The sequence below is a fragment of the Silurus aristotelis genome (assembly GCF_946808225.1).
Source record: "Silurus aristotelis genome assembly, chromosome: 20".
In the NCBI taxonomy this organism is placed as follows: domain Eukaryota; kingdom Metazoa; phylum Chordata; class Actinopteri; order Siluriformes; family Siluridae; genus Silurus; species Silurus aristotelis.
Genome location: NC_139593.1, coordinates 13,111,747 through 13,131,705, shown reverse-complemented (window position 1 = coordinate 13,131,705; position 19,959 = coordinate 13,111,747). Strand labels below are relative to the sequence as shown.

The window sequence follows — 19,959 nt, the reverse complement described above, 5'->3', positions numbered from 1 at the left end:
ACACTACTAAACTAAACACCTCACACTACTGAACAAAACACCTCACGCAACTGAACAAAACACCTCACACTACTGAACAAAACACCTCAAACTACTGAACTAAACACCTCACACTACTGGACAAAACACCTCATACTACTGAACAAAACACCTCACACTACTAAACAAAACACCTCTCGCTACTGAACTAAACACATCACACTACTAAACAAAACACCTCACACTACTGAATAAAACACCTCAAACTACTGAACAAAACATCTCACACTACTGAACTAAACACCTCACACTACTGAACAAAACACTACACACTTCTAAACAAAACACATCACACTACTAAACTAAAAACTTTACACTACTGATTCACACACCTCACACTACTAAACAAAACACCTCACACTACTGAATAAAACACCTCAAACTACTGAACAAAACATCTCACACTAAGAAACTAAACACCTCACACTACTGAACAAAACACGGCACACTAATGAACAAAACACAGCACACTACTGAACTAAACACATCACACTATTGAAATAAACACTTTACACTACTGATCCACACACCTCACACTACTGAAAAAAAACAACTTACACTACTGAACGAAACACAGCACATGATTGAAACTAAACACATCACACTATTGAAATAAACACTTTAAACTACTGATCCACACACCTCACACTACTGAACCAAACACCAAACAATACTGAACAAAACATTTCACACTACTGAACTAAACAACACATACTACTGAACCAAACACTTTACATTCATAAACTAAACCCCTCTCACTATTGAACTAAACACCACACAATACTGAACTAACCACCTCACACTACTCAACCAAACACCTCATACTACTTAAACATCACACTTTGCTGTACTAAATACTACACACAACTGAACTAAGCACCACACAATACTAACTAACTAAACAACTTACTATTGTACTAAACACCACAAACTACTGTACTAAACATTAAATTCTGCTGTACAAAACACCACACACAATTGTACCAAACATTATTTACTACTGTAGTAAACATAACACACTACTGAACTTAACACCTCACACTACAGTACTAATACTAAATACCACTTTACTAAACATTCAATACAACTCTAACAAAAATGCTACTGCTATTGTATTAAACATTACACACTACTGTATTACTATCTATGATTTAAAAAACTTGTATTACCTAACCTGATCATTCATTTGTATTTAACATTGTAGTCCTGTGAATGCCACAGTATAAGAAAATGCCATGCGTTAGTAAAAAGTCAAGACTATGTAGAAGTTTAGATTAGAGATCTGTTTATAGGTCATCAGTAGCCTGACCACATAGAGAAGAATGTCAAGCTACACTAAATCACTTTTTTCCAATGTGTTGCTCAGTGTTAGAGACTTGGACAAAATATGGAAAATCCTCTGGTCTGATAACACTTTTGCACAAATCCCTACAATGCACATAACCATAAACTACTACCTCTCACTAAAGCATGGTGGCGGTTACTCCTTGGTCTCTTGCTTTGCTGCTCTAAATAAAGCTAGATCTGATCAATTGGTTTTGTTAAAAGTCCTAGCTCATAGCTCATGATATTCAACTTCAAACTTTAATCTCCTCTCATGTCTGAGGTGTCAGTGATTCCCAGTGGCGCTCGCAACTGTCCCCATTTTCATCAGTACGTCATCTATATTTATCCTAGAAACAAGGGGGCCATCTAAAATGACTTTCAATCCCAGGAGAATGGACTTACTTGTGTGGGATCTGTCTAGTTATCTGACAAAGCAGTGACATCCTCAGATTCTTATTTCACTTAAGATCAGATTCGATGCTAGAGCTTCACCACAGCTGTTTGGGACAGACTTATTTTTCTTTCACTTTTTTTCCATTACGTCAAGGAGTTGACCTCTTTCAGGCTTATTGTCCCTCTAGGATTTGCATTTTTATTTAGTTGCCTCATCTTCTCCTCCTGCTTGGACAATCTGTTCTCTGGAACATGTTTTTTCTCTGGCTTGTCCTTCTCTCCTGTTTTTCTCTTCCCTTCAAAAGTTCTGCAGAAGAAGGTCTGGAATTCCCGAGCTTTGATGGCAAGGAACGAGTGCTAAACATTAACGAGAGAAACTACAAGAAGGCACTAAGGAAGTATGACATGCTGTGCCTGCTTTACCATGAACCTCTGCCATCTGACAGGGAGCTCCAGCAGCAGTTTCATATGAGGGAGATGGTCCTGGAGGTAAGAAGTGCTAAAGTGAAACAGGAATAATAAGTATCAGAGGAGGTTTTATGTTTAGATATTGATAGATATTCACTAGTTTTTTATTAGCAATTAAGTGTTAAGCATATTTAGTAATTGAGAACTGCAGATTTATAGCATGTCAAACATTTTTCTTAAGCTGTCAATAAATATCACTATTTTATTTTTATTTTTTGATTAGATTCCAACCTTAATGGACAATGCATTATATGGCAACTTATATAATAGTGAAATTAACACCAAACTGACCTCAGATCAGTATAAAATTAACACTCTTCTCCAAATACCTTTTGTAAAGCCTTTACAGTTGAGGATGTGAACAGTTTGCCCACAGCATCTTCTAGGTCTTGGATAATTGGTGTGCAACTTTGAGGTACTGACCTGATTCCAAAGCTGAAAAAAGAGCCAAAGCTTCTCTAGGGGTCTCATATTGGTCTCCTCTCATTTTATATCTAAGCCACATAATTCGGTAAAGCATCATTGATCCAGTAAGTGATTCCATTTGGAGTCAATCTGGCAATCTGAAACCGGACTGCCATCGACTAATGCTGAGGCTTATAAATAACCTTCTGTTTAGCTATAACATATGGCATGTGATTTCAAATTGTGTACTTGCATAGTATAAGTCTACATGTTTTCTGCCTTCTATCCATCTTGTCTCTTTTTCTGTAATTTATAGCTGGCTGCACAAATCTTGGAGAACCGAGATATAGGGTTTGGATTGGTCGATTCTCATAAGGATGCCAAGGTGGCCAAGAAGCTTGGTAAGGTTGAATCCATGTGACAAAAATGATGGACAAATAGGTAAAATGCTCACAGGACCGATTCCATGTACACTGTATATCTTTAATTTTTTTTATAGGGTTGGAGGAAGAGGGCAGCATCTATGTCTTTAAGGACGAACGTGTGATTGAGTTTGATGGAGAGCTCTCTGCAGACACTTTGGTCGAGTTCCTGCTAGATGTGAGTATAAAAATTCAGCCTTATTTATTTCATGGTGTCACCATTAGAGGGTGCAAGCGGACATCATTTCTTTAGAGATGTACCAGTCGCACTGGTGCCCAGCATATTTTATATAGTATGTAATGTAGCGTTGGCCAAACATGCAGTAAAAAAAAAAAAATTCAGATCAAATAGATGACTTAGTGAACATACCTGACAGAGTCTGAGTAAAGATCTGCCTGAATGAGAAGAATGAGGCCAAGACAGTGACATTGAGTAAAAGACAGGAGGTGGAGCTGGAGGTAGCAGAGCTGAAGATGTTGAGGTTTTTGTTGGGAGTGATGAGGATGGAAAGGATTAGAAACGAGTTTATTAGAGGGACAGCACATGTAGGACGTTTTGGAGACAAAGTGAGAAAGGCGTGATTGAGATGGTTTGGACATGGGGAGGGACACTGGGTATATCAGTAGAAGAATGCTCAGGATGGAGCCACCAGGAAGGAGGAAAAGCGGAGAACCAAAGAGGAGGTTCATGAATGTGGTGAGGGAAGACATACAGGTAGTTAGTTTGAAGGAGGCAGATGTAGAGGACGGGATTATGAAGACGGATGATCCGCTGTGGCGACTCTCCCCTTTGAAAGTTCTGCAGAAGAAGGTCTGGAATTCCCGAGCTTTGATGGCAAGGAACGAGTGCTAAACATTAATGAGAGAAACTACAAGAAGGCACTAAGGAAGTATGACATGCTGTACCTGCTATACCATGAACCTCCTGAACCAGTTCCATATGAGGGAGATGGTCCTGGAGGTAAGAAGTGCTGAAGTGAAACAGGAATAATGAGTATCGGAGGAGGTTTTATGTTTAGATATTTGTAATTAACTAGTTTTTATTAGCAATTAAGGGTTAAGCATATTTAGGATTAGAATTAGGATTTAGAATTGAGAACTGCAGATTTATAGCATGAATCCGCTGTGGCGACCCCTGATGGGAGCAGCCAAAAGAAGAAGAAGAAGGCCATCAATAGCCAAACATAAATAACACCTATTTGCACTAATACGTTTCCCTCTATGATCAGATTTTCTTAAGGCTATAATATACAATCAAACTTTTAAATAAATCAGATACATTATTGTGTGTCCATGGCTTCTTAGTTTGACTTGATGAAAGCTTATACCAACAAATAGAAATAATTATAGTCCAAATAGCGTATTACATAATAAAGTGACCCCAAATGACCCTTAGGTGATCTGACCCCTTAATATTAAACATGAGACTGTAAAGCCAGCAAAACTTCTCTCTCTCTCTCTCTCTCTCTCTCTCTCTCTCTCTCTCTCTCTCTCTCTCTCTCTCTCTCTCTCTCTCTCTCTCTCTCTCTCTCTCTCTCTCCCTCTTTTCTCTCACACACACTTATGTGTGTCTGTGTGTGTTTGAACTGTAGCTTCTAGAGGATGCAGTGGAGCTCATCAGTAACCCAATGGAGCTGCGTGCTTTTGAGAGGATGGACGAAGACATCCGTCTTATCGGCTACTTCAAGGGCAAAGATTCCGAACGTGAGCCTTATAAATCCTACTCAAGCTATAGCATGTGTAGTAAAGAGTACTTGTAGAATCACTCCTGTAAAGAAGCAGTCAGCAAATCTGTCCTGTACCTACAATACAGTACATTATTTACAGTGTTTTCCTATTAGTGTAACTGTAGTTATTTCATAGGTAAATGCTAAAAGATTTATAACAGTAATAAAACAGTGAATTCTTGTTCAAATCTATAATCTAACTACAGTTAATTATTAGTAAGTAAATATGAATTATCTAGATAAACAATGATAACTGTGTGAACAATGTTTTAGTGAGTGAAATGTAATGCTGAGAGGCTTTTTTTCATCATTTTCCCAGAATATGGAGTAGAGCAGTAAAGCATTCTGTTAGTATTTTAATTTCAGTAATTCCAGCTATTCATTTGGGGAAGAATGGTTCTAGATGAGAGCCAGAACATAAAATGTAGATTTCAGCAGCTGTCAATAACAGATCTGAGTTAAAAACAAACAAAAAAAAAGAATCACAATAGCAACTGTCGTTCTGTCTGTCAAGATTAAAGCTATGACTACCCATCAGCCACTGCACCTCGATGTTTCATGGCACATCACATTCTTGGCTAATTAGCACTTGTATAAAAACTCACCTTGCATCACACTCTGTCTCATGTTTGTCACTTATAGGTGTTGTCTTTCACTGTTTTGATGCTCTGGTTATAGTTTTCCTGTTCATTTCTTTACTTATGTATCAATATATCTACACTATATGGACGAAGGTTTGTGGACACCTGACCATAAGTCAAGTCAAGTCAAGAAGCTTTCATTGTCATTTCAACCATATAATGCAGTACACAGTGAAATGAGACACTGTTCCTTCAGAACCCTGGTGCTACATTAAACAACAGACATAACAGAAAGCAGAGCTGAGGACTAAGTAAGTTGTCCTCGCCACATAAAGTGCATTGTGTGCCACCTGGTGCAAACAGTGCAAGTCAAAAGACAGTAACAGGACAGTGTGGGACACTCTTTTACTCTTCTTCTCTTCTACTAGCTACAAGGGCATTAGTGAAGTCAGGTACTGATGTAAGGTGAGGATGCCTGGGGTTGAGGTCAGAGCATTAGAGCAGGCCACTCAAGATCTTTCACTCCAACCCTTAAAAAACATATCTCAATGGAGATTGCATTGTGTACAGAGTTATTGTAATGCTGGAACAGGTTTCTTCCATCTAGTTCAAGTGAAAAGGGGAAATTTAATTTGACAATGTCCAAAGAGATTGTTTTTTGCCTTCAACTTTGTGGTAAAAGTTTGGGGAAAACCCCACATGGCTGAAAAAGTCTGGTGTCTCAATACTTTCTTCTGTCTGTCTGTCTGTCTGTCTGTCTGTCTGTCTGTCTGTCTGTCTGTCTGTCTGTCTGTCTGTCTGTCTGTCTGTCTGTCTGTCTATCTATCTATCTATCTATCTATCTATCTATCTATCTATCTATCTATCTATCTATCTATCTATCCATCCATCCATCCATCCATCCATCCATCCATCCATCCATCCATCCATCCATCTATCCATCCATCCATCTGACTCTCATGCACTTTACTGTATAGTTTAGGAGCCATTATAGAGCTTTTCCACTGTAAGGCGTGAGGAGAAATTTAATCTCGTTTATGACTGCTCCGGAGCCTTTATTAAAAATCCCATTTCAAGTAGAGGAGATTGAAGAGGCCTTTGCTGTGACCTTCCCTTGTATTGTTATGACAGCCTTACACATGTGGGCTTGTGACAGCATATAACTGCTTCCAGTTTTCCACATTATCACTTTCTGATGGATTGGAAAATGAGGGTGCACTGGCCTTTCTGGTTCTCCGGCTGTCACTTTTTCCCTGCCTTTCTCATCCAAAGCTTCCCCTTTTTTTCCAGACTACAAAGCTTTTCAGGGGGCGGCGGAGCGTTTTCAGCCCTACGTGAAGTTTTTTGCCACGTGTGACAAAGGGGTGAGTGGCAGCTCCTTCTAAAGCACTAATGAAACAGATGGATATTCATTTTCTGCAAGGCAAGATCTCAAATAGAGAGGTTTCTTTTGTGAAAACAACCCTATACATCTATTGAGGTGAGCTCATCTTTAGAATTGAATTGAACCGCCTGCATTTAAAGAGAATTGACTCCACACTCACAGAGCACTTCATTAAGGATAAAAGCTGGAGTGTGCGTGTGTGGAAGTGCTGAATGATGGTGCTCTGCTACAGGTGGCTAAGCAGCTGACTCTTAAAATGAATGAAGTGGATTTCTACGAGCCGTTCATGGACGAGCCAGTCACCATCCCGGGCAAACCCAATTCAGAGGACGAGATAGTGGACTTTGTCAATCAACACCGGAGGTAAGAGATATTTTTAACTATTATTTATCAATGAAACTAAATCAGTAATGTTTCTAATATAACAGATATTTCGGTTTATTTAATCCATTCCGCTCAGACCAACTCTTAGGAAACTACGTGCAGAGGACATGTTTGAAACCTGGGTGAGAAGAACATAAATTTAGAAATTCAGATTGTCACCAAAAATACTCTTTTTTAAAAAAAATTTTATTCGTAGAAATTTACATTCTACTCTACTGTTTATAGGAGGACGACATGGATGGGATTCACATTGTGGCTTTCGCTGAGGAAGAGGATCCAGGTTTATTAGCTCTATTTTTTAATGACTGAGAAAATAAACAATTGTCAGGATTATGGAGAGACATCTTTTCATCTGACACTGAACTTAAATTCAGCAGGCAGTATCTTTCAAATACGTTCCAATATTTCTTTATTTTAGATGGGTATGAATTTTTGGAGATACTAAAAGATGTTGCCAGAGACAACACCAAGAACCCAGATCTGAGTATCATGTGGATTGACCCTGATGACTTCCCCTTGGTGAGATGTCTAAAAGCTTTGGCAACCCAGTAGCAGTCCATGTTTTTAAAACTAGTGCAAATGTGCCAGAGTTTTGACTGCTTCTGTTCTCCACACAGTTGACTGCCTACTGGGAAAAGACCTTTAAAGTGGACCTGTTCAGACCTCAGATTGGCGTGGTCAACGTGACAGATGTAGGTTGGCTTCAGTTCTGCTGACTCATCATGATACAAATGATGCATTAGTTACACATGATGCCTGAATATGACATTTCTCAAGAAGGAATATTTTTTTTAGGTTGGTTCTCCTGGATATCATGGCTACTATAAACCCAAACATCTACCATAAACCCAAACTCAGATTGTTTTGTGAACATTGTTTGAGATGGACAAAAGTATTGGAAAACCTCACTTTTCTAGCCATGTGTCGTTCTTCCACATATTATACATACAACAAGCCTTTATTACAAAATTGAAGTTACACAATTGCATTAAATGTTTTTGAATGTGATAGCATTATTCTTCCCCTTCACAAGAATTTGGAGGCCAAACAAATTTGAACATACCAATGCTTCTGTGCACATACCCAACTCTTGAATGGCCTTCTCTAGATCTCTGACCTCAACCCTATTGAACACCTTTCGGTTGAATTAGAATGCTAACTGCACTTTAGGTCTCCTCATCCCTACACCAGTACCTGACTTTCTTAACACCCTCGTGGCTGAGAACAAATCTCCACAACCACACTCTAACATCTAGCAGAACATCTTCCTAGAAAAATGGAGGCTATTATAACAGCAAATGGGAACTAAATGTGGAATAGGATGTTGAAAACACATTTATATCTTATGGTCAGGTGTCCACACACAAACCTTTGTCCATTCAGGGTACAATTGAATGGAGTCTACTTTTAAAATTGTAATGTGTTGCTTTTCAGTTGGTGTTTATTCCCGGTCAACAAGTAACAGAAATTGGCTTTTATGGCATTTGGAAGATGTCCTTATCCAGAGTTCTGAAGTTCTTTAAAGTTTTTATCTGGTTCACTAGGTCACATACTAAGAATACCTTTAATCTATAAATTTAGGGACATAATATAGTTACACTAGAAATCCTTGCAGCTGACATGAACATTTTCCCACCTTTTCAGTTCATATGTACCTTATAGGTGATTGCTACAACTGTTAGAAAACGTGTTTCCTAAAAACTCAATTGTAACAGAAATCCACAGTCTGTCACTAAATTCAAAATAATGAGTAACTTTCTACCAATAAGATTAATTATTTTTTCGTTTTGAATGGTTTGTTGAATGTGTAAACCAGGGGACACCACAAAAAATAATTATTTTCTAAAAATAGCTCACCATAGCGCCACTTACCAGTAAGCTGCATCTAATTTATATTTGTTGCTATTCTTTTTTTAAATCTGTCACAGATAGACCAAGAGTCGGAAACCAGAGTATGGTTAAACACCTTGTCTTTATTTAGTCTGAACATATACAAGGCAAAGGCTTGAGGAGATGTACAAACTGGAGAGCGGGTAGAATCCATAATGCGGGTAGTCTAGGAAAGATCACCAATGGGAACAGTTAAAGGCAAACCTATCTTGAGTGCTTCTGCTGAAGCGGAGCCAGGAGCATGGAAGTACAGGGAATACTAGTGGTAGGAAGTCTGGTAGATCTCTCATGGCAACAAGTAGATCCGACCGTGAGTGAGGTGGAATCGGGACCTTATAAAAGGGAAAGGTAATGGGGAACAGGTGTAGGTGATTAGAGCAGGGTGAGGCTGAGTGAGAGTTAGAGCCTTGGAGGGAGGCGTGGCTGGTGGTTCCCTGACAAAATCACACTTACATTGGTGTGAATTAAAAAATGACAATATTAAAATATAGATGACTAGATATAAATGAATATCATTAATTAAATATTGAGCAAATTTGTTATTTCAGAATTGTGTATCAAACTGTGTGTGTGTGTGTTTGTGTGTGTGTTTGTGTGTCACAGGCAGACAGTGTGTGGCTGATGATGGGTAACGACGAGGCTCTGCCCACTGCTGAGGAGCTGGAGGACTGGATCGAGGATGTCCTCTCAGGGAAGATCAACACAGAAGATGATGACCTTGATGAAGACGATATAAATGATGATGATGATGACGGCGAACACGACGATGATGATGACAGTGATGACGACAATGAAGACGATGACGATTGATTGCCAGATATATCACTGATGATTAGTTCAACTTAGTAGATTTTATACATCTGTTGCAGTATTTCTAGAATCCAAGTAGAATAAAATCACTCATTAAAGGTAATAATAATAGGAACAATTAATACAATAATTACAATACAGTTCCGCTGACAATTAATGATTTATGAGACAATATTATACACTTATATTATATGTTTTGTAGGGAATGTAGAATATTTAAAAATGTTTATGTTTGTTAATTTAGACTCTGATCAGTTAGACGTATCAGATCTACTACTTCTTTCAAAAATGCTTCATGTAAACAGGATTTAAAAAGTCGACTATATACTGAAGATCCTTGTGAAGAACTTGGTACTGACTATTAATACCTAGATCTAAACTAACACTAATTTCAAATGCCTAAAAGAAATCGTTTGGCTTTTGGGTTTTTTTTTGTTTATAAAATCTGTAGTTTTGTAAAGCATGCTCTCTCACACACACAAACACACACTTACAAAAAAGCCTTAGCAACTCTTCGTTGGAAATAGAAAAACCCCGATAAAGCAATACACCGTGTAGTATAACAGTGTGTGTGTGTCTTGGTGTGTGTGTGTGTGTGTGTGTGAGAGAGGCTTGCTTTCAACATCTCTACAGGGCTTTTATAATTAGGTATCTGCTAGTGATTAGATGCTCCATGCACTCTGTCCTCTAAAAAGCTTCATGTTAACATAATATTAAAGCTGTGGGCTGAAAGCAGATCTTTGCAGTGGGAATCTCATCCTTGATCTCTACTTCCGTAGAAACCTTTAACTGTGCATAAGTAAAGGGGATGAAGATGATTCATACAAGATTTTGCACTGAATTACACACCATTATCTCCTCATAAATATCCTCCCGTCTCTAATTTATGGCATGAAAGCCAGGCGTGCGACTAATCAACTGTATGATGAAGTCTTTGGGAATGGTTGATCTCACACTGAGGCTGATGCACTGATTTTACGAGTTTTAGAATAAAAAAAACTGTACCTCAGGTCTAAATAATAACACATCATATTGAGACGTCTGACTTTTTCAGACGTACTGTATGTGGTTCTTTCCCAAACTGTTACTACAGTGGAACACAATGATAAAAAACATCTTTGAATTTGATAGCATTACATTTTTCATTTATTGAATCAGGAGACCAAAACATGTTCCAGCATGACAATGCTCCTGTGCACAAAGCCAGCTACATGGAGATATGATTTACATTATTTAGATTGAAAAATCTTGATACATGTGTGTGAATGAGAGGGAGGGCAGTGGAGTGGTGTGGTGTGATTGCAGAGAGAAGAGGTGGAGAAGGTGGAGGAGTTCAGGTACCTGGGTTCAACAGTGCAAAGTAATGGAGAGTGTGTTAGAGAAGTGAAGAAAAGAGTGCAGGCAGGGTGAAGTGAGTGGAGAAGAGTGATAGCAGGAGTGATTTGTGATAGAAGAGTATCTGCGAGAGTGAAAGGGAAAGTTTATAGGACTGTGGTGAGACCTGCGATGTTGTATGGATTAGAGACAGTGGCATTGAGTAAAAGACAGGAGGTGGAGCTGGAGGTAGCAGAGCTGAAGATGTTGAGGTTTTCGTTGGGAGTGACGAGGATGGACAGAAATGAGTTTATTAGAGAGATGGCGCATGTTGAACGTTTTGGAGACAAGGTGAGGGAGGGGAGATTGAGATGGTTTGGACATGTGCAGAGGAGGGACATGGAGTATATCGGTAGGAGAATGCTGAGGATGGAGCCACCAGGAAGGAGATAAAGAGGAAGACCAAGGATGGATGTTATGGATGTGGTGAAGGAAGACATGCAGGTAGTTGGTTTGAAAGAGTCAGATGTAGAGGACAGGGGGGTATGGAGACGGATGCTGTGGCGACCCCTAATGGGAGCAGCTGAAAGAAGAAGAAGAAGAAAAAGAAGAAGAAGAAAAAGGATTGAAATATCTTGAGTTGCCTGCTATAGAGATCTGACCTCAACCCTATTGAACACCTATGGGATGAATGGGAACGCTGACTGCACTCCAGGGCTTTTACTTTGACTTCATTACATTTCAAATAACTTACTTTTTACTCAAATACATTTTGTGAAATCAGCTGTTTCTTTTCAATTATGCGCAAATAAAAACTTGTTGAACACGCAGCAATCCACCAATCAGGGTAAAGCACGCACTTTGCTTTGAATTTGTTTTTCATTGCAGCTTGGTAGTATCTATTTAGCACAAACATACAGTTGAGCATCAGTTCAGCAGCAAGCAGAACATTTTGAGAGGAATAAACAAATAACCGTGGTTTTATTTGCACGACTCTTTTGGTTTTGGGCTCATGATCATTTGAATAGATATCAATTAGTGTTTGACTCATTAATATCATTGTATTAATAGATTATTGTGCTGAGAGTAACAGAGTCTTTTCACATAAACTCAAGAGTCTTGTGATAAAATGATAATAGGAACATTACAGCCGTAATAAATCATAATACTTTGGATACTTAAGTACATTTTACTCAAGTGAAAGTTTACTTAAGGGAGCACTTCACCCAGTGTAATATTGGACCGAGTGTATCTCTACTTTAACTCAAGTACAGTACATGGTTTGTTTACTGCATCCACCACTGCCTCAGATACATCAGTACCTGACTTTAGCAACACTCTGGTGGTTAAATGAGCACAAATCTCCACAAGCACACACCAAAAACTAGTGCAAAAACATCGTCCCATCAATCCCAGTCAAAGGTCAGACAGTGAACACGTATCGATGTGTTTGTTAAATAGTCAAGTCAAGTTTATTTCTATAGCGAATTTATTTAAATAGCTATAAATTAATACGCCAGCGTGACTCGTTCAAACTCGGACCGCACTGATAAAGAAAACCCACTAAAACCCTGCTGTTCATACAAATGTTTATTTCATACAAATGCGTGTTGTGAGCTTCGAAACATTTATTACAATGTAGCATCAGGTATATAAATGTTGGCTTTCAAAGCAACGGGGTGAAGCGTGTCAGCTGTGACTGAAGTGTTGTTTTTTTTAGTAGGAATGACTTCATATGCACATATACAATATAAATACAAGCACACCGTGTTAAAACCAGAGGCACAGTCACATTGTGAGAGAGGTTCTTACAAAGTACACCAGTGATCATTAAAATCATATATAAAAAAAATGCTTGTTTTTTGCAAAGAAGGATCGGTTGCTGCTACAAAAAAAAACATTCGCACAGTTTCTTTTAGTGGCTGGAAAAAAATTCACTGAGGAGGAAATGAGAAAAATCAATATGACATTAGGAGATATAATTAATAATTAAGCAGGCCAGCTGGAGGCCGATGCTTTCAGTGATCTCTCCGAGAGAACGTTAATGTCTGTTTTTTAAGGGCAGGTTATTGTAGAAATTATTCTTTGAGGCTTCACATGGTATTCGCTGAAAGCTGCTTTCACACTTGGTGTTGTTTTTTCCTTGATTGCTAGCACACATTTATGGCACGTTCTCAATAGTAAGTCAGAATGCTGCAAGTAATATGGCAGCATGATTCAAAGGATCTGGACTGAGATTTTCTCAGTTCTGTGCCAATTCGTTTCAGATCACCTTCACCCACATTAGATATATTGCCAAATGTATGTGAACACCTGATCAATCACACTTCTTATGCTATTAGATTAGATATTAGATAGTTATGGTATTTGGCAGAGATGATTTACAATGATCTCATTGATGCAGTTGAGGGTTCAGGGCCTTGTGCCAGTTTGTGGCAGTTTGGTGGTGCTGGGATTTGAAGTCACAACTTGGAAAGCCTGGTGTACAGTCAAAGGTGTTCGGTGGGGTTGAGGTCAGGGATCTGTGCAAAACACCCAGAGGAAACCACTTTAACCTTGGCATAGCATGTCTTCCTGCAAAGGGGCTTTGTCATGCTGGAAGAGGTTTGGACTTCTTAGTTCCAGTGATGGGGAAAATTCACAGTTACAGCATACAAAGACGTACAATTATCCGCTTCCAGCATGTGTCCACTCCGTTTTGGCCACAGTGTTTTTAATGCAACTGTAACACGGCCAAATTCATTTATTTATCGCAAACGAGTGCAAACGAATCAGGAGGACTAAGTGCCTGAAATCTTGAATCTTTGTATGTTCATGTATTAACACAGAATTTCAAGTTTCTATTAACATACTCATTCTTATACGCTTTAGCTTTTACACAGGGTCTTGTACAGTGCTCACTCGCCGACACGATCCGATTAAAAAGCACAGTTGCTCAGAACAGGCTTGAAAATAAGAAAGAGGGTCTCTGAGGGAATGTTTTCCATTTTTTTTTACTACCGTTTTAATTTATGTGACAAAATGAAACCTGAGGCCTTGTTTCCTCGATGTTTTATAACATTAACTGTAACTATAAATGGATAAAAATGTATTCTGCTCTTTAATAATGAAATAAATGCATAGTGATTTAAATGTTCAGGGCAATCTTTGACTCTCCGAATAGTTAGAGAAGCAGAAGCATAACAGCCATGTTACGGTTGGAGCGTCCATATTGTTTGGGCTACTAGGAAAGAAAAACGCCTTGTGTGAAAGCAGCATTAGTTATTAAAACATGTGATGATAAAAAACAGGGGTGTAAACAGTATGTAAGGATGATAGTACACTAATATCAATGTGAAGTGTGGCCTTTTGCTACACAATACTCTATAAAATAGAGCAGCCTAATTACAGTACAGAAAACATGGTAACAGTCTGTTTAGTCGCCTCCTCAGTAAACTGATCATGTTGTGGGCAACATGTTACGGTACAGTTCTGTAAGCTGCTGTAGTCACACTACACTATTCGTTCCACTGACTCCTGTTTGAGAAGCTTCTCATGACAATGCACTTTATAGATCAAGTTTAGTGTATTCTGACCTGCAAATTCATTTCATGTGAAGACCAATTAAAGATCGATACATCACCACATGACCTCTTCAGAAAATACAAATTGAAGGCAACACTGATTACAGAGGTCTCACAACATCCTGCTGTATACAACACAGGTTTAAAAATAAACAACATCAGCATCTAAAAAAGTTGCCGTGTCATATAATAGATATAAACATTGGAACACCTGACTTTTCCACCCATATGTGGTGCTTTCTCAAACTGTTACCACAACGCTGGAGACTCTGGATGGGGCAATCAATTTTCACTTCAATTGAACTAGGAGACTCAAACCTGTTTCAGCACGTCAGTGCTCCTGTGCACAAACCCAGTTCCATGAACATATGGATTTACTAGGTTGAAGTGGAAAATTTTGAGTGGCCTGTTATTGAAGATGAATTTGGACGCTGACTGCACCCCAGGGATCTTTACCCTACATCAGTATCTGACTATACTGATGCCCTTGTGTGTGAATGAGCACAAATCTCCACAGAAATCTAGTGGAACATCTTCCCAGAAGAGTGAAAGTTTTTTATAACAGCAAATAAGGACGAAATATGGAATGGGCTGTTTAGAATGCACGTATGAATCTGATAATCAGGTGTCCACAAACCTCTCCGCAGGTTTCAGAAGAAAGTGTGACTCCAGTTTTAATAACCCAGTAACTATGCAAAAGAAGGGCATTAACTCATGCAGTAACAGTGATCTGAACAAAATAACGTGTTGTGCTTCATGAATAATCAATAACACACCGTTTTCCAGATTCCAATGCTGAAGCTTCAGTAATCAGCAAATGCAATCACTCCAGTATTAAGTGAAGAAGTGAATCCCTTTAAACCACAACACAACAAAAAAACAGCTCATTTGGATACACTGAAAAGGCGGCAAGAATATTTCAGGATCTGAATATTTTCCAAATTAGAGAATTTGAGTAAATCTCGGTCCTTCCCTCTTGCTACAGTATGTGCTCAATTCATAAATGTGCTGACGTCCTGATGAGTTCTTGTGACGGATCGGTCATTTAAATCATTTTCTATAACAATGACAATAAGAAATCACAGGCTGTATTTAATCGAATACATTAGCGACGCTATAGGAACAGTTCGCACAGTATTACAGAGGTGTTTCATAAACAGATTTTTTTCAAATGCGTGTAATAACCGATCTACTCAGTTTTTTCCTAAGGAGATGCTTAGACTTTTTCGGAAGGAGTCTCCGGTTTCAGTGTTTTATAACAGTCAGTTGTACAGCTGTAACTTTTCAGCTCGGGTAACATCTGTATTGTTTTTCACGTTTGTATTTATTTTAAAAAGAAAAATATAAATAGATCACAGTGTTGTAAAAAAAAAAAAAAAAAAGAAGAAAAGAAAGAAAAAACGAAATAATTTGGATTTGCTGTTACGGGAAAATGTATTCATTAGTGATGAAGCGGGATGAATGTTTCTATCTGAATATCGAATGCTGTAACATAGCTACTGGGTTACAAAGGAACGGCAGTGTGTATATAAATATTCGATTTATACCAGAAACCGCTTTATGGTTATCATCCCAAGAATTCTTCACACTGTTCCACCGATAACACATTGCATGACGCTGCATTGAATAACACGTTATACAAACAATGCATTAAACGCACTGGAATTTGATATTGACTCCATTTTATATTTCCCCTGTTTATCAGTGACCACTTTTTGAATGGAGTTCATGGTGATTAGTGTTTAGTCATAACCTCTACAATCATGTTAAGTGCTTTTTTAAAAACCGTACGATAAACTCTATTAAACACATAAAGAAAATCAGGTCATGTCCTTATCTTTGGCTATATGTTTAACATCGACAGTTAGTGGAGAGTGAGCAGGAGCTGGCTGTCTCTGCTCCTGATGTCAGTCGGAATGTCTCTGAAGTCCATGGTGCAGATTGTTAGCGGTTTGGTTCCTCTTCAATAATATGAATCCTGGTATCCCTTTGATAATATGTCTCTTGAATCTGAACTCAATTCAGTGATAATGCTGATAGACAACAATATGATTCAATCAGACTGTAAATGCTGGTCAATGATCTTTTAAGGAGTCAGGGTGAATGATGTATTATCATTTCTGAACTCAGAACTAACCTGGTTTTGAGACCCCTTCCTGATTTTGCAGCACTGGACACCAAGCTTTGGATTTTATTCGAAATCTCAGACTTAAAACTCACACCACACTCAAATCAAACTAAAAGCTGACCAAACAAACCCGCTCCTTTCACCACACCACCTACAATCATATATTGTGACCGGCTGAATAGAAAACTTGTCTGAATACACTCCAATAGATACAAACCTAAACTTCACATCTGTACATTGTGCATGTGTGGGGAAAAGAGAGGTCGCAAACAAAACAAAACAAAAAAAAAAAACGTGATTATGATGCGTATGATCATCTTCAGCAGAAATACAAACCACATCTTTTTGAAAGAGCACCAAGAGTTAGTTTGCACTTACAGTAGAAAAAACAAGGCTGTCATTTACACCTCGAGGAGCATTCTGGGAGTTCTGGTCCAGAGGAATTTTAGCTCTGATTTACAGTGCATTGACTGAACAGGTCTGTCAGAGCTGCAGAATAACAGCAGAAAGAATGTGTCTTGTTTTGTCCATGGTCAGGAGTGGTCCACTGGGTGCTTACAAGTGTATTTATTCCTCTTTTCTCTTGGATTGTCTCTCTCTCTTTTTTTGTGTGTTTTTTTTAGAAAAAGGACATTTTACCTTATATCATGTTATCCCTCATGGTATTTTTTGCATGTCCTTTGTGAACATCAACATGTCCATTCAGTTTAACCAAAAAACATTCGACAATAAAAAGGAAATATATTCAAATATGTGGTATACAGACATATATATATATATATATATATATATATATATATATATATATATATATATATATATATATATATATAATATATAATATATAAAACAACATAATAAAACTGCGAAAACCCCCAAATAACAGAAAAAAATAGTGAATGACCGATAACAGAGACAATACCACAGGCCGCCGGTCTACACTGAAGTCTCCGACTGCAGCCGCAGGACAAACTTGTGTGATTTGGGGTCGATGAACTCCTCAGACAGCCGGATGTAGGGGATCTTTTTGGTGGTGACCACGAGGCTAAAGTCTACACACTTGAGAAGGAAGACGATGCCGTCCTTGAGGCCGCTGTTCACAGACGCCTCGCTGATGAGTGTCCACTGGCGGCCAAACCAGCGCTCGCGTCCGTACTGCAGCGTCGGGCCGGGGGTCAGGTAGCTCTCCAAAAACGCCTGTGCAAAAAATATGGTCCAATTTGAAATAAACCACACACACACACACACACACACGCACATATATATATGTCAGAGAACCACAAGCCACGCCTCCCTCCAAGGCTCACACTCTCACATAACCTCTCCCTGCTACTAATCACCTACACCTGTCCCCATTTACCTTTTCCCTTTATAAAGTCCCTATTCCCTCTTTTAACTTTAACATCACTGTATCAGTCTAAATATTTCACACTGTATGTTTGGTATTTGTGTGTTTATGTGTGCATATGTGTGTGTGTGTGTGTGTGTGTGTGTGTTTCTCTTTACCTTTGGTGTCATGTTGTGTGTGATACAGAAAGCCAGGTGCTGCTGGATGCTCTCCATGCTGTGGCAGTGCTGCTGGCGTGAGGTGCGCAGGTATTTCTGTAGCGCTCGTGCCATGGAAGGGAAGATGGCCTGTGCCGCCTCGCGCGGGTCCATCACGTCTCCTGGAGACTTCTTCTGTTCTTCTTCCTGCAAGCGCCGGATGTGTGTGAACGCCTCTTCCACGGCCACTACCAGTCTAGAGGAGAAAAAACAACCCAGTGTGTCTGAAAATGTCTATTATAGGGCAATATGTGTGGGAAACTGTAGTATAGTAATAGTATAGTAATAGTAATCTGTAAGTGAAGAAAGCGGATTAGATTTGTTTACATGTATCATGTGACCTCTGTCATTGATTCATTTGTTGTTACAGTTGTCTTGTTTGATTACATGCTTGTATGTTGGAAATAATATCCAACTTAATGTGTAATCACTTGCGTTTGGCCACAAATAGGGCAACTGATCACATTTAATTCATTGCGATATACAAATCAGACAAGTGCAGACATTGTATACAATGATGCACATGTCTGCTCAATTGAAATTAAACTTGTTTTTGTCAATAACAAGCAGAATAAAATCCAAAATACTGAGACCGACTCGAGAAAGTTCTTTATTTATTTTCATTTACACACTATCATCCTCAAAATAGTTGCACAGCACAGCAATACAGCGCTCAGCTCAGTGGTCCTGCCACTTCTGGAATGTGTCCTGGAAGTCAAGCACCACCTTCTGTGATTCATGGTGAATCTCAGCAATGAGAGCCGGATCTTGTGGACGAAGTCGGCAGGAGCCAAATCTGGCGAGTAGGCTGGGTGCGGAAGTGAGATGGCCGATTGTAATGTAATATAATATAATATAATGTAATAACTTGTGTGGATAACGCACAAGATGGCAAATGCTTTTGACATGTTCAGGGGTTGAGCTCGTTGAAGGACTTCCTGATCTCTCGTGGTCTACCAGTGATTTTCTTCCACTCTTGAAGCTGCTCAAAACACCTTGTCCAGTGTTACACAGTGTTGCAGAATTACACATTTGTTCTGTCCGTGACAAAATCACAGACGTGGTAACGCACATGGTCAGAATATCACCAGTTACTGATTATAAGGTCTGGGGATCAAGCCCCCGTATTGCCAAGCTGCCACTCTTGGGCCCTTGAGCAAGGCCCTAAGGCGCTGTATCATGGCTAACCCTGCGCTCTGACCCCAGCTTCTGAACAAGTTGGGATATGCGAAGAAAAGAATTTCACTGTGCTGTAATGTATATTTGACAAATAAAGAACCTTCTGTTCTGTTCTGTTCAATTAGCACCATTAGTCTCGAAACTTTCTAATACATAGAGCAAAATGCGACGCCTTGGGGTTTGGATCTCTCACCTGGACTTGCGTTTACGGACACGCCTCTCATGCTCGGCCTCTTCGTAGTACAGCTCGTTGTGGCTGGAGTCTCGTCTTCGGGCAGCGGCAGCGATCATGGCGCGAGACTGGGACTGAGAGATTCCTGCGGCAGCGGCGTTATTGCCTCCGGGACCTGAACGCAGCAGCAGAGCTATGAGACTCATGCAATGTTAGTAACAAACCACCG

The 19,959-nt window shown here is 39.1% G+C and overlaps 2 protein-coding genes and 1 long non-coding RNA gene across 4 annotated transcripts in view; 2 read left to right on the top strand and 1 right to left on the bottom strand.

Annotated features, from left to right (window-relative positions):
• The first annotated feature begins 1,796 nt into the window (after positions 1-1,796).
• On the top strand, positions 1,797-10,564 carry LOC310715748 (calsequestrin-2-like). Its single transcript, XM_083522420.1, has 11 exons — positions 1,797-2,247; positions 2,948-3,032; positions 3,131-3,231; positions 4,646-4,757; positions 6,652-6,725; positions 6,978-7,108; positions 7,206-7,251; positions 7,355-7,409; positions 7,548-7,648; positions 7,747-7,821; positions 9,623-10,564. The coding sequence occupies exons 1-11, from the start codon at positions 2,011-2,013 to the stop codon at positions 9,827-9,829; spliced, it is 1,224 nt and encodes a 407-aa protein (XP_083378546.1). The 5' UTR covers positions 1,797-2,010; the 3' UTR covers positions 9,830-10,564.
• The window catches only part of LOC310715726 (vang-like protein 1), a 78,680-nt gene continuing 68,496 nt past the window's right edge, over positions 9,776-19,959 (bottom strand). Inside the window, exons 7-10 of one of the 2 annotated variants that reach the window (XM_083522388.1) lie at positions 19,752-19,905; positions 18,341-18,575; positions 17,757-18,031; positions 9,776-9,893 (exon numbers count right to left, since the gene is read on the bottom strand). In XM_083522388.1, coding sequence (XP_083378514.1) covers positions 17,771-18,031; positions 18,341-18,575; positions 19,752-19,905 — 650 coding nt within the window. In that variant the 3' untranslated portion in view covers positions 9,776-9,893; positions 17,757-17,770. Of the gene's footprint in view, positions 9,894-12,718; positions 18,032-18,340; positions 18,576-19,751; positions 19,906-19,959 lie in introns of those variants that run through there. The other variant, XM_083522387.1, reaches the window with a different exon arrangement.
• Positions 11,486-16,019, top strand: LOC310715818. The gene is made up of 2 exons (XR_014530393.1): positions 11,486-14,209; positions 14,283-16,019. It is a non-coding gene; the product is annotated as an uncharacterized lncRNA (long non-coding RNA).

Bases quoted from the DNA above. Each gene is read 5' to 3' on its own strand.
- LOC310715748 (XM_083522420.1), top strand. From the start codon at position 2,011: ATGTTTTTTCTCTGGCTTGTCCTTCTCTCCTGTTTTTCTCTTCCCTTC. The intron at 3,033-3,130 runs GTAAGGTTGAAT...TTTTTTTTATAG, and splicing joins CAAGGTGGCCAAGAAGCTTG to GGTTGGAGGAAGAGGGCAGC. The intron at 4,758-6,651 runs GTGAGCCTTATA...CTTTTTTTCCAG, and splicing joins CAAGGGCAAAGATTCCGAAC to ACTACAAAGCTTTTCAGGGG.